The sequence below is a fragment of the Urocitellus parryii genome, chromosome 8 (assembly GCF_045843805.1).
Source record: "Urocitellus parryii isolate mUroPar1 chromosome 8, mUroPar1.hap1, whole genome shotgun sequence".
Lineage (NCBI taxonomy): Eukaryota > Metazoa > Chordata > Mammalia > Rodentia > Sciuridae > Urocitellus > Urocitellus parryii.
This window is the reverse complement of record NC_135538.1, coordinates 134,143,559-134,158,659: the sequence shown is the minus strand read 5'-3', so window position 1 is coordinate 134,158,659 and position 15,101 is coordinate 134,143,559. Positions and strand designations below refer to the sequence as shown.

Genomic DNA, 15,101 nt, shown 5'->3' with positions numbered 1-15,101 from the left:
GACTGGAAGCGGGAAAGAGAGGCAGATCACTTATGCATGTATTTCTGCTAAGGTCAGTGCTGTTAGCTCTTCTAAGAGACCTCAATAACAAAGCTATTGAAAATCAAAAGGAAGCTGGATGCAGTGGCATGGGCCAGTAATCCCATCTACTTTGGAGGCTAAGGCAGAAGGATCATGAGTTTAAGGTCAGCCTGGGCAATACAGCAAGACCCTGTCTAGGGGTACCAGGGGGCGCGGGGAGGAAGCAGAAAGGACTTATTTTTTTTGGCTTGGCCTGAAAAGATTAGAAATCACTAATCCAAAGGAAGGCCTCAGAAAGAGGAAGCCCAGGAAGTGGCTTTGATTTAGTTAGGAAGGATTTATCGGGAGCCTGCTATTTGCCAAACACTAGGTCAGGTAAATAAGAACATAACCCTGGCCCACATGGAGTTTGTCGTTAATTCATGTTTTCCGGAAAGGTGTCATTCATGTGTGCCAAGGACTTTTGTTTTAATTCATAAAGTGAGGTTTCATTCTTCTGGTGCTATCCCTGGAAAGTAGTAGAGGGATGATATATACCATTTAATGTTATTATTAAAGCATAATGAAAATTAAGTGATTTAAGAGTGTCACTTTCCTAATAATACAAGTTGAGCATTCCTAATCTGAAAATGTAAAAATCCAAAATACTCCAAAATCCAAAACTTTTTTTCCAACATGACACCATAGAAGTGTCACAAAGTTTCATGAACAAAATTATTTAAAATATTATTTTAGAATACCTTCAGGCTGTGTTTCTAAGGTGTATGTAAAACATAAATGAATTCTGTGTTTAAACTTGGGTCCCATCCCTAAGATATCTCATTATGTATACATAAATATTCCAAAATCTGGAAAAATCCAATAGCTGAAACATTTCTGGCCACAAGCATTTTGGGTAAGAAATACTCGGCCTGTACTTGCTATTTTGTGACTTACTGAAGAGCTTACCTTGATCAATACCACACTGAGCTTTTTCTAAGGACATCATTAGCATCAAAGCACGTGCTTTTAGAAAATATAAATTGTGAGTTATAGGCAGTTACTCGGCTGTGAGTTAAAACCTGAAAGTCAGCATGGTGATACCCTTTGGAAGAACAAGTAGAGGCCATTTCCATTCCAAGCAGGACCCAGAGAGACTAATTATTTTAGCCCCTCTGGTGCTAGGCAGGACTTGGAGCAGGCAGACAGGCTTGTGGACTTTCTTCTTTTATACATTCGCAGTTGTCATGCTGACAATAGAGTTTTCACAGGAGCTCATTTTGATTCATGCTCTTGGATTCGTTCAATACAAGCCAAGAATGATGGCTACTTGGTTTCTGTAAGAAAATGCCAAGATATTCTATGATTAAGAAAAAAGTGATTAAGTGCCAAGTAATCCATCCTGTCCCTGCCTTCTGAGTAAGCCGCCGTCAGGGACGAGTCGGCTCCTTTCATGCCTATAGTTGCAAAACACCTCAGGCGCACAGCAACTTCTTTCTTCAACTAGTAAAATTTCCTTTATAAAAGAATCCAACAAAGATGATTCTTTCAAGAGGGTCCCAGTCCCGGTTAGACTTTCTGGGTTTGGGGCTGGCCTCTCTGCCGTATTTATATGATTAGGTCTGTTTCTCTGGAGGGAAGGCAGACTTAACTCTGGTAGTTTGTAGCCTCCTTATTCATTGTTAGATTTTTGCTTAGCAAGCTAGACTGGAGGAAATGGGGTACCCTTTTCTTCTTTGACACAAACCTGAAAAGATTATTTGGGGATAGAAATTCAACCAATATGTTCTGAGGCTCAGCTCACCAAGATGACCAACTAGAAAAAACTTCAGACCCTGAGGGATGTTTTTGTACCTGCAGAGGATGAAAGGAAATTGAGTCCAAAGGGGGTCTCCAGGCCAGGCTGGGAAGAATGTCTAGTGTTCCTGACAAATCACGCTTCTCACTGTGAGCCCTTCCCACCCGTGGACTTGTGTGGCTTTTTCTCACACAACAGAACAACTCCCATGAAGTCCCTGGGGTGGGAATGGGCTTTCCTACCATCCCCCACTTCACATAGATAAGTCCAAGATAAATGAGGGTAGGCAGCTTGGGGGGATCTGTGGTCTTCTTCTTTCTTAATGCAAAACTTACTTTTTTCTACAGTGCTATACTAAAAACAAACCTTCTGAGCAAGAACAGTAGCAAAGGTTAAGATTCCAGGAGTGGACGGACTGTAAACAAATACAAGAATAAGAAGTTTTCTGCACAAACACTTGCAGAAATCTGTTATCCCAAGGATTATGAAGACTAAGGAGGGTGAACAAAATCTTATTTCATGAGATTCTGTCCAGACTTTATATGACAGAGAACCGCTTCCCCCTTGCTTAGTCTCAGTCCAGATGGTATTTGTCAGTCATGTGACAGCTTCCTCTGAGATTTCCTTCCAAGGCTTCAGGAATTGGGTACAAGTTGCCGTGGGCTGGGAAAGGACCTATATCCCATAGCCCCATCTCCCCACTTGGCTTGAGCAGAAGTGGCCTTGGGGTCCTGGGTTGGTCTATTAGCAGCTGGTGGGGTTCCCTCCTTCAGCTTTCAGAAAAAATAGTATAAAACAAGATGACCTGGAGCCCTGGGTGTTGGTGCTCAGTTCCCATGCATTGTCTGAACTCCTTTGTCTAGCCTCTCCTGCACACTTCCCCACCCCTTACCCCTAGCCCATCCTTCTAAATCATTTGTAGTCAGACTGCGCTGACTCCTCCCTGAACAAGATCCCAGGGTCTTCTGTTTCGATATTGCTTCAAGAAGATGCATAAAGGACAAAGATGACATATGCTGTAATATGGCATTTAGAGTCTATTTGTCTATGTAGTCCTGGAATTCTTAATTCAAGCTTGCTACTTTTAATAGTAGTCTTCCTGTCATCTTTCCATTCTTATCTATATATTATTACTAAAGTATTTGTATTCCTAACGCACAAGGAGACAACTTGTCCCCCCTTTCTATAAATCGGGTGTCTCTGATGAGTAAACATGTGTATATGCTGCCCCTTAGTGGCAAGCCTGGAGAACAGCAGAAAAGTCAGGTCTGCATTTGGGAAGGAAATGAATTTAACACCTTAAAACTATGCCCAGTAAGGATCACATGAGAGATTTCAGAAGAGGAAATACAAAGTCAAAAATGGTATACCAATATCTGTCAAAATCCTTCCTAATATTACAAATAACTTCTAGAAATCTGGTATAAAACCAAACAGAAAAGTGCCTTCATAGAAAAAAAATATGTGTATGTATATATAAATAGTCATGCATTGTTTAACAATGGGGACATGTTAGGAGAAATATGTCACCAGCCAGTTTTTATCCTGAAAACATCCTAGCATTCATTTAACACAAACCTGTATGGTCTAGGTTAATCATTTGCATGACCTTTTGATACAATCAAAAAACATGGTAAACATGTATGAGGTCACTGTCAAATAACACAGAATATTACTACTTACAGTTAACATTTATTTTAGAGTATACTTCTACACTATAAAGAAGTACACTCTAAAATAATAAGTATAATAAATCCAAAAACCAGTAGTAGCAGCCATTGGTCATCATTATCAATTATTATGTACTGTACCTAATTTTATGCACTATACTTTTATGGAAGCGCAGTAGTTTGTTTATACCAGCATCATCACAAATATACAAGAAATGCACTGTGCTGGATGTCATGATGGCTATGTCACCACTGCTACAATATCACCAGGAACAGGAAATTTTCAGCTCCAATATAATCTCATAGGTCCATTGTTCTGTGTGTTTGTGGTTTGTCATGGGCTGAAATATTGTTATGCACCATATGAACATATTCCATGTTATCTATGCATATGAACATGTTTCATATTATATACACAATACAGATAGGTTAATGTGCCATAAATCAATTATATTTCATTAACATGATTTATCAACATTATATTCATAAATTATATAAATATCATTCACCTGGCATTATGCAAGGAGACTTCCTTGGTGCTGAGCCTTTGCCCTCTAGTAGTGGTTCCATGCATACTCTTCTGAGGGTCTGCACTCCACCTTTCTGTTTATGACCCCCATGTGAGTAAGGGCTCTGTCCACACATAGTGCCAGAAAAGCACAAGTAGAATAAGGGAGGCTCCAGAGACAATGATGTCTTACTAAAGCCCAAACACATCCATTATCCCTGGCATCTGACAATGTCCCTCATGACATCCTGTGGCTTCCTGAGTTTATCAGAAGTACTAAATGGCTATTTTAGGTATTCCTGTTACTCATCTGATAGATGGACTTTGTCTCACTGCTCTTCATAGTGGTCATCTATATTTAACCTGTGCCATTCATTTGGGTGAGCCAGCCTTCCTACCAAGGAAGCCGGCCCGATCCACAAGCATCCAATATTTATTAAGTACAAACAGTGTGTTCCAGTTGATGTTTTAGAAAACAATCTGTGTCCTTGAAAGGTTCATGGACAAATAAGAACAAAAGGCGGGGCTAGGCATATAGCTCAGTTGGTAGTATGCTTGCCTCTCACGCACAAGGCCCTGTGTTCGATCCCCAGCACCCCAAAAGTGGTATGTGTGCCTGTAATCCCAGTGGCTCAGGAAGCTGAGGCAGGAGGACCACAAATTCAAAGCCAGCCTCAGCAAAAGAGAGGTGCTAAGCCACTCAGTGAGACCCTGTCTCTAAATAAAATACAAAATAGGGCTGGGGGTGTGGCTAGGAAGGAAGGAAGAAAAGAAAGATAGATAGATGCAGAGTATTCCTCTGCCTGACAAGGGGTACGTATCTGGGAGGCACTCCTAGAAATATTGCTCCTTATTTGCATCTCTTGGTGCATAGCATAATGGTGTGACTTTTCCTGAAGGTTTTCAGCCTCTCCCCTGGTGAAGGACTTTCTAATACAAAGTGCCAATGATATATCACAGCCTGGGAAAGAGTTTCCTTGACTAATAAGACAGGGGAATTCTGTCTCTCACGGAGTATAGTAGTTATCCATTGCTTCATAACAGATAATCCTAAAATTGAGTAGCCTGAGGCAGCACATATCTGTTATCTCACAGCATCTGTGGGTCAAGAGTCTGAGTCTGGCTTAGCCAGGTCCCCTGTTCAGGTTCTTTTATGGGCTGTAGTCATCTGGAGCAGGATCTGCCTTAAAACCACCCAAGAGTTGGCCATTGGCACGATCCAGTTCCTAACAGGGCTGTGAGACTAAGGACCTTAGCTCATTGCAGACAACTGACTAGGGGCCAATTTGTTCCTTGTCACATGAACCTCACAACATAGCAGCTTGCTTCATCATAGACAGCCAGTCTGATCCAAGAGAGTCTGTTGTGAGCTGCTTGTGGAAGAGCATTACCATGCAGCACTTTATTGATAAGAAGTGACTTATTTGTGCCTTAAGGTCCAGCCCACAATCAGGGCACAAGGGTGGGAATATTGGGAGGTGGGAATCATTGGGGATCTCTTAGAAATATGACTGCAACATTGAGTAATACTCAGGTGCCAGCCAGGTCTCGGGCAGTGGGACAGCAGATAGAGAAAAACCAGATCCTGCCCTTGAAAACTTGTTCAGTCTACGAGATACATGGTCATGCACTGTGTCTTGGAGCTATACAAGAATGTCGTAAGGATAGGGTGGGAGCACCAGGCACAGACAGGTGGGAGGCAGTTCTGCAGCTTGCTCTGACTGGACTACCGATGCTGGTGTGGACAGGGAAATCCCATGGAGTTGCAGGAGCCGCAGCTCAGTGCCCAGAAGGGGATGAGCACCAAGTCATGTGTCTCCATATCCATCTAGGACTGGTCTGAGAGGGTCTGTGGAGCAGGGTAGGGGCTGTCCCACCTTGCTCTTAACAAAGACCCTGAAAAGACCCCAGGCACAGGGAATAGGCTGCTCAGTGCCCTGGTGAGCAGAGCAGAAACCTGCTGAGCAGCTACAGGTGGCAGTGGACAGGACAGTGTGGACAGTCTCTGGGTTCCTGGGAAGAAAAGGTAAAGTCTCATAGTATGGGATGTGGCCACAGCATTTTATATAACATACTAGGGATTTGTACTAGCAAGAGGCCCAACCCCACAAAGGCAATTTCAGAGAGGTGGTTAACAGCTTTGAGGCATAATTTACATACCATCAGATTCATCCATTTGAAGTTTATAGTTCAGTGACAGTAAATTTATAGCACCATGTGACCATCATAAAAAGTTACAGAACATTTCCACCACCTCACTAAACCCCCTCAGGCCCCTTTGCAATTAGTCTCTGTCCCCACTCCAACCCTAGGCAACTGCTCATGTGCTCTCAGTATCTGTAGGCTGGCCGTTTTTGATATTTCATATCAATGGAGTCATACGATTATTCGGAATGCTTTTGCAATTTATCTATGGGATAGCACATATCAGTGTTTCATTCCTTTTTGTGACTAATGTTCCATTATATATGATATTCCACATCTTGTTTGTCCTTTCACCAGTCAATGGGCATTTGGATTGTTTCTAAATTTTAGCTGTTATGAATAATGCTTTGATAAACATTTGTCTTTGGGCTGGGGATGTGGCTCAAGCGGTAGCGCACTCGCCTGGCATGCGTGCGGCCCGGGTTCGATCCTCAGTACCACATACAAACAAAGATGTTGTGTCTGCCGAAAACTAAAAAATAAATATTAAAATTCTCTCTCTCTCTCTGTCTCTCTCAAAAAAAAAATTGTCTTATTAGGTTTGTGACATGTGTTCTCATATGTTCCAACACATTTTTCTTCTTTTTTTATCTATCCTCTAAGCAGGTATGAAGTAGCATTGCTCTGTGGTTTTAATTTGCATTTCTCCATGACTAATGATGGGCATCATCTTGCATCTTTTTGAACATTTGTAGTTTGTATAGTTTCTTTGGAGAAATCTCTGTTGAAATCTTTTCCCAATTTTAAAACTGGATAATTTGTCTTTTGAGTTTTTTTTTTTTTTTTTTAAAGAGAGAGTGAGAGAGGGGAGAGAGAGAGAGACAGAGAGAGAGAGAGGAGAGAGAGAATTTTTAACATTTATTTTTCAGTTCTCGGCGAACACAACATCTTTGTTGGTATGTGGTGCTGAGGATCGAACCTGGGCCGCACGCATGCCAGGCGAGCGCGCTACCGCTTGAGCCAAATCCCCAGCCCTGTCTTTTGAGTTTTAAGGGTTAGTTATGTATTCTGGATACATGTCCTTTATTGGACATATGTTTTGCAGACATTTTCTCCTAGTATGTGACTTAATATTTTCCCTTTCTGAAGTCATTTGCCATTTCAATGAAGTCTGATAATCAACTTTTTTATTTTATGGATAGTGCTTCTGGTGTCATATCTAAGAACTCTTTGTAACCCAAAGTCACAAAGATTTTGTTGTTTTCTTCTGTAAGAGAGTTTTAGCTCTCATCTTTAGTGCTATCATCGGTTTTGAATTCATTTTTGTATATGATATGAAATCAAGGCTCAACTTTTGTTCTTTATTCCCTAGTGAGCTAGCATTACTTGTTGAAAAGACTGCCCTTTCCCCCACTGAAATTGCCTTTGTCAAAAATCAGTTGACCAGGGGCTGGGGTTGTGGCTCCGTTGCCTAGCATATATGAGGCACTGGGCTCAATTCTCAGCACCACATATAAATAAATAAAATAAAGGTCCAATGAAAGTTTTAAATTGGGAAGGTAAGTCTTCCAACTTTGTTCTTTTTCTAAATTGTCCTGGGCTATTCTGGGTCCTTTGCATTTCCACATAAATTTCAGGATCAGCTTATTATTTTCTCAATAGAAAAAACGGGGGAAAATCTCCTCAGATTTTGATAGGGATTCTGTTGAATCTAGAGCTCAATTTGGGAAGAATTGCCATTTTCACAAGATTGAGTTTTCTAGTCCAAGAACATGGAATATGTGTTAGTCAGCTTTCTGCTGCTGTGATAGAATACCTAAGAAAAACAACTTGAAGGAGGAAAGCTTTACTTTGGCTGACAATTGCATAGATTTCAGTCCCTGGTCAGCTGTCTCCATTGTGGTTGGGTCTGTGGTGAGGCAGCTCCTGGTGGCAGATGGCATGGCGGAACAGACCTGCTCACCTCACAGCACCCAGGAAGCAGAGGAAATATCTAAGGACAAAGTCCATCCTTCAAAGTGACCTACCTCTTCTAATAAGGCCCCAACTCCTAAAGTTTGCACTACCTCCCCACAGCTCCACCAGCTAAGGACCAAACCTTCAACACGTGAGTCTTTGGGAGACATTTCTGATCCAAACCACAACAGAATGTCTCTCCATTTATTTTTATCTTTTCAAAATTTCTTTCAGCAATGTTTTGCAGTTTTCAGCATGCTTTGCGAGACTTATATTTTTTTTATTTCTAAGCATTTTCATTTGTAGTTTGTTTTTAACATGGAGACCTACAATTGATTTCTGTAAGCTGATCTTGTAACTTGTAAACTTGTAGGACAGTCTTTTTCCGAGTTAGGAGCCACCTACAGTGTCAGCTAAATGAACCACAAACTAGTCAAGAGCTGGAATTACATACCTACCTCCTACCTGCTGCAAGGCCTTCCCCTTCAGCCTCCCCCCCCACCATCCCTGCCTCTGGTATCCAAGAACAAAGGTCCTTCACTCAAAGAGGCACATAAGAAGTCTTGAGAAGCTCCATGACAAAGTTCTTCCTCAGACCAACTGAAGTGCTCATCACTGTATGTTCTACCCACAGCTCCAGGGTTGGGCGAACAACCCTTCTCCCCATTTTTGAAGACAAACCCACCTCCTCCTGTCATTTTCTCTTTTTTTCTTTTCTTTTTAAATCACCTGTCACTTTCAATGAGGCCCCAGAACTGGGATTCAGGCAGCCCTTTTTGGCCTGTCACCTGAACACCAGGGTCCCACTGCAGCCCAACACTTCATTGCTTTCTCAGTGGCCACAGAATACCTCAGCCCCAAAAATATGATTTTAGGTCAAAGTAGAGAGAAATTAGCCCTACAGGATTTTTAAGTGTTACATGTCTGTGAATCACTCTGGGATTTGGGGCAAGCTACTCACCTGATAGAGGAGTAAAGATAAATGGCTTGTGCTCTGGGTTTGGTTCTGAGCTCAGGGCTGCAGTGAATTTCTCTTAGTGTGTACCTCATTTCAAGGACCCTTCTGGCATAATCCCCAGAGATAAGATAGTTTCCACTGATGGTATGCAGAATGATTTTCAGGAAATATACAGGATGTCAACTCACAGTGAGGAAATTATTGTCTTTAAAGCACAGATATTTTCCAATCACTACAATTAGGACAAAGTCTCTGTTAGTGTTAATATGCCTTTTAATGCCCTGTTTAACCCCTGGGTATCCTCCACTCTGCCCAGTCCCTTTTTCTTTAAAGAACAAGACTGGTTGGGGATGTGGCTTAGTGGTAGAGCACTTGTCTAGCACATGTGAGGCACTGGGCTCGATCCTCATCACCACATATAAATAAAAAATAAAGGTACATCAACAACTAAAAAGTATTTTTAAAAAAAACAAAGAACAAGGCTTGGGAAAACAGTGTAACACTGTTTTTCCTTGTTATGTATGGCAAATAAGACTGTTTTCCCACTTAAAATAGTAGTAAAAAGTTGTCTTTCCAAAGTGAAAATTTTTGAGTTGATGAGGAAACATAGTTCACAGATGGAACCAAGGTGAAGGTAGTTTGGGAAGTCACTCGATGGGATACACTGAGTGATGCCAAGCAGAGCTGGGCCCAATGCAGAGGTGACACTTTCCTGTGTCTTACTGTTTTATGTTGATATAAATATACCAGAGACTGAGTAATTGACAAAGAATAAGTATTTATTCAGCTCTTTTTTAAAATTTTTTTTTAAAGAGAGAGAGAGAGAGGGAGGGAGAGAGAGAGAACTTTTTTTAATATTTATTTTTTAGTTCTCGGCAGACACAACATCTTTGTTGGTATGTGGTGCTGAGGATCGAACCCGGGCCGCACGCATGCTAGGCGAGCGCGCTACCGCTTGAGCCACATCCTCAGCCCTTTATTCAGCTCTTGACTCTAAAGTCTTGGAGGTCTAAGGTGAGGGGCTATACCTGGTGAGAATTCTCTTGTTGGTAGGGACTTGCAGAGTCCTAGGGTAGTGGCATAACAAGGTGAGACACAGGAAACACACTAGCCCAGGCTTCTCTTTCCTTATAAAGCCACTAATGCCATCACAGTGCCCCACCTATCTTGACCATATCTAATTATTTCCAAAGGACTCACCTCCAAATGCCATCAACATATGAATTTGAAAAATTTTGTTTTCAGTACATGGAATTTGGGGACTCGTTCAAACCACAGGAGCCAGTCTGCCACTGCCTCCCGTGATCTACTCAAGCTCTTCCACACTTTGGACCACTGTGTTTCTGGGTGTTCACTCCATGCACACCACTAACACCGTGTGCTTTGTCTCCCCCTGCAGGTGTGGCGGACTGGGGCTAGTTCTGGCCAGCGCAGGCTTTGGCATGCTGACAGCACCTATCATCGAGCTGCACAACCAGAAAGGCTACTTCCTGCACCATATCATCTTTGCCTGCTGCACGCTCATCTGCATCATCTGTATCCTCCTGCTGCCTGAAAGCAGGGACCAGAACCTTCCCGAGAACATCTCCAATGGGGAACATTACACAAGGCAGCCTCTACTGCCGCACAAGAAGGGGGAGCAGCCACTCCTGCTCACCAACGCTGAGCTCAAGGACTACTCGGGCCTGCACGATGTCGCCACTGCAGGTGACGGGCTGCCTGAGGGTGCCACAGCCAATGGCATGAAGTCTATGTAGCTGGCCAAGCCACCATCCTGAGAGTCCCCTGGGGCTTGAAGGGTTGGGGGGAGTTTGGGCACAGGTTTACAGACCAGGGAGCAGGCACATGACCTGGGGTAGGAAAGTCCAACTCTGCTGCTGATGCCACCCAGTCGTGAGACTTTCAACTGGTATGGGGAAATTCTGTCTTTCCAAAAGTCCAAGGAGAGGGTTCAAGGAAACAGACTCTGGAAACAACCCTTCAAAGACTTTCTTTTCTGCCATGAAATGTTTATATTTATTTTGGTCATTTTTACGAGAAGCACTTTATTCCCTTTCCTCTCACTGGTCACGAAGCAGAACCACCTCCTTTGGGAGCAAGGCATGGTCACTCCAAGGAAGACCCTGTGAGTGACCAACACAGCAGCCAGTGTCCTCCCGAGAAGTCAGATGCCGCTCCTCGCCCTCCACCTGAGGAGCCAGAGGTCACCTGGGCAGGCCCGAAGGAGCCCCCCACCACAGGCTGCCCACCTGTGGACAGACATAACATTCTTGGAGCATTCCCAGGACTGCATTTTAGACGGTGAAATGTACATGAATTAGATTTTTGCTAGAGTCTGTGTATGGTTTTTTAAACTTTTTTTTCCTTTTTTCTTCCTTTGTAAGGTAAGAGCTTCCACCCCAAGTTTTAGGGGAAAACAGTTCCCGGATATCATCAAAACCAGCTCAGTCTTTCTTTCCTTCGGGATCATTCTTTTGTACTTGACGCTGGAAGCTCTTTGGGGGAAACTTCCACACTTCACCAGAAATCATAAATGATCAGTGATAATATCACCAGTTTTCTGATGCCAGGTTTTGCTTAGTTAAGTACACAACCAGCAAATGTGCTGAGGTCTGAGATAGGTTGATTTTTATTAAACTCCTTCCCAGATTTTGCTCCAGCAGAGAAATTCCCTCTTTCACGGTCAGCTTTGCATCTGGCACTACTTGAAAATGTGGCTACTTTCTCGAACTAAAAACAAGAAAATAACTGAAAAGACAGATGAGGCAAACCACAGCAGGGAGGGCCTGCTCTCCCGACACAGCCTGTCACCCACATCTCAAGCACACACCACAGAGATCACCGGCTGGGATAGCTGTCACTCAAGTCACACCAGAGCCAGCAGCGCCTGCAAGCCTCACATCTTCCTCAGTGGCTCCCTGCTTGCCATTGGCTCAGCCCAGAGGTGGGGCTTGGGCAGGAGTGCAGATTCCCCACAGGTGAGTCCAAATGGCCTCCAGCCTCTTGGAAGCAAGATAAAGTGAGAGAAAGCAATAACTCACCAAAGTTCCCCTCCCACCTCTGTTCCACCTCCAAGGGTTCTCGCCGTGTTCCTCATTGTGCACCATCCAGTAGGAAGCCCAGAGCTAAGAAACCAGCCTTCTTGGCACGCGGGTGCCACTCTGTTGCAACTCTAGCACCTGCTCTTCTGGACAGCCTGGCTTCTCACAGAATGTCAGCCTCACCCCTTAGCGATGCTCACCTTTGCGGTGGGCTGTGTTCTTCCAAGGTCATGATGGTCTTGGCCTGTGTGGGTAATTAGATGACTTCCAAATGACAGCTGCTAGAATTCAAAGAGACAGGGGTTGAGTTTCTCCCCTTCCAACTTCCACCTGGTCTTTCCTGTAGTCTCCGTCCAACTCTTGCCCTTCACAGCTGGTACTACGAGTGTTGGCAGGAGCCCACTCACTGCCTTGATGAAGGCATCAACGGGGCAGAGATCAGATGTGCAGCCACGTGCTCCCAGCGTCTGGACCTGAGCTGTCTCATCAGCCGATGCCTAGGGTTGGGAGAACCTCACTCAAGTCCCAGCAGCTGAGGGGAGGCTTTCTGAGCAGTCCTTCCCCATCCACCTGCTCCAAGTTTAGCTCATCCTCTCCCTTCCTGGTTCCTGAAGTCACTTTTGTTCCATGTTTCCACGTTAGTCCGCATTCACCTTACAAAGGCCTTTATTTTTTTGGATCTGTGCAGCCTTCGTGTGCCAAACTTGTGAAATATCTTTTACCTTTTTTAGGGTATTTGCTACCAAGACACCTGGCAGCAAGCCCTGTGAAGTTCAGGATAAGGCATACTCAGAAGTTGTGAGCGGTCTCACACTGGTCGTGCAGGCCTTTTTAAAGAAACGTACGGAAACTGCAGGGAACTGCTGAAATGACTAGGCAGGTGGTGTCAAGGTAGGGCACTTCCAAACTTCCGTTCCAAAGCCTCTGATCTCCACCTCAGATAACAATGATGAAAACACTGGGCCAACCAATTCAGCACTGATCACTTCAGCAATCAGGACTAATCCATCAGAGACCAGAGGAGAATCTGGCTTTGAGGCCTGGACTCAAAGGACCAAAGTCTAGTGGATGTGCAGGTGTTGTCCCTTGGTCAGCAGGGGTTCCCCCTTTTGGAGCAGCCAGAGGATGAGGCTGAGTTGCTACTTCAGCTAAGGGGTACCTGAAGCTCTTGAGGAACACCTTTACGAAATGTAGCTGGAGAAGGAAACCATCCCCATGGACAGAGCCCTGTGAAGTATGTGTCAACCAAGTCAGAAAGGCAGCAGATGCACCCAGGCCTGATACGTGTAAGGCCTGTGGGGCTCCACAGAGGAGGTGGCCTCTGCCCAGCTTCCAGCACCAGGCTGCCCGCACTTGAGCTTCTCAGTCCTGTGTTCCCCCATGATTAGTAGAGAGACGCTTCTCAGGCTCCTGCCCTTTCTACTCGGCCCTCTCCCCACCAGGGAAACATCAAGAGTACAAACCTACTCCCTGCTATTCTCTCTACTCACCTTTGAGCTCTGTGACTCCTTTTTGATTAAAAAAAAAAAAAAAATGCACAAATGTGAACACCTGAGCTGGGGCTGGATGTTTCTTCATTTTATTCTTTTCCAGAAGCCAATAATAACTATTATCAAATATCCTACTTATTAGCACCCAAGACAAATAGGAACAAGTTTTAACTGTTTTTATTTTCTAAGATCATAATCACCTGCAACTAGAGGACAGGGCTGGTAAGTTGGTTTGACCACGGAAGAGAGAGCAAGTAAAAAATCCTCATTAAGGGAAGTATCACACTCAACATGACCAGTTCCTAGAGCCAAAGGAGAAATCCCTGAAGTGGAAGTGCCACTCAATCAATCTCATGACTGTCACATTCGCACAGCCCCAGGGTGGCGCACGGGTTGGAGGAGGCCCATGCTTCAACCCTGTCTTCTTGTTTTGAAGGACACCACCTCACTTTAATGTATTGTGTGTGTTTTGGAGAAGCAGTATGGTGTTATGTCTAGTGAGGAACGCTTCCCTACCTCTGTCCTTCCTACACCCCAAACATGTGAGGTTTTCATATAAGAACCGTGTTCCTGTATGTGTCGATGGGGTTCCCCTGGCGGTACTTGTTCACAGCACAAGCTTACATCCAGTTCTGAACTGTCATTCACAGCAACGTGTCTGCATGGTGTCGCATCTGTTGTACCTTTGGGGAAAATTCGTATGTAAATGTACAGAAATAAAAATGTTGCCCCATTAACAGATTTCCTCTGGAATGTCTTCCCTACCTCACCTGATGGTATCCAACGAAGGGCATTTCACTACCATTGACGACGAGTAATAAAAATCCTCCATGTTGATTCAGACCTCGCTCGGTGCGTCACTACTTTCAATGCCTCTGTATGCTTGTCTTCTTTCGCCCTAAGCGGGATGGTGGGGGCCTCTCACTCTGCTTTAAGAGTCCTAGTCTTAAAAGGCAGTCAGAGGCAGAGATCCGATTAAACATAAACTGTTTATCTATTGCCATTCTCAGACCACCTGAGAATTCAGTACATTTAAGAGGAATTTTTTTCTCTTGTTTATGTTCTGCTAATCCGTGGCCTGAAAGTTCCTAGAGAGGTCAAGAAGTGAATATCTTACACTGTGATTCTGTGAGGAAAGACTGATAACCCAAAACTCTCTTCTCTAATGTAGTATTTTTTAACAAGAAAACAATTATTTCTTTAATAAAGTATTTATACCAAACTCTTCTCTCCATAGCCCTGATTTTGTGTCACTTACTATTCTATTCCTGGAGAGGTGCCCACTTGCTTTCCAAGCTGACTGAGGCCTCCAAGGTTAGCATCCAAAGTCTGCAAAGGAGGGAGGCACTTGGAACCTCATACAAATGTCTTCCTCTGAGTGCCCTTCTTCCTGGCCAGTCACCACCCTCCATTACTATCACGGGCTCCATGCAAAACTCTTGCCACTGCACAAAATGGTTCCAGCGCCTGAACTATCCACCTCTAATAACAAAAGGGTCCATGTGGACCCCAAAGATTAGAAAGTTCTTTGTTGG

General features: G+C 43.9%; 1 protein-coding gene across 1 annotated transcript in view; it reads left to right on the top strand.

The window, feature by feature from the left end:
• Slc22a23 (solute carrier family 22 member 23) overlaps positions 1 to 11,267 on the top strand; it is a 179,131-nt gene extending 167,864 nt beyond the window's left edge. Inside the window, exon 10 of the mRNA XM_026407108.2 lies at positions 10,435 to 11,267. Within this exon, the coding sequence (XP_026262893.1) occupies positions 10,435 to 10,792 (358 nt within the window). The 3' untranslated portion in view covers positions 10,793 to 11,267. The remainder of the gene's footprint in view (positions 1 to 10,434) is intronic.
• The last annotated feature ends 3,834 nt before the right edge of the window (positions 11,268 to 15,101 follow it).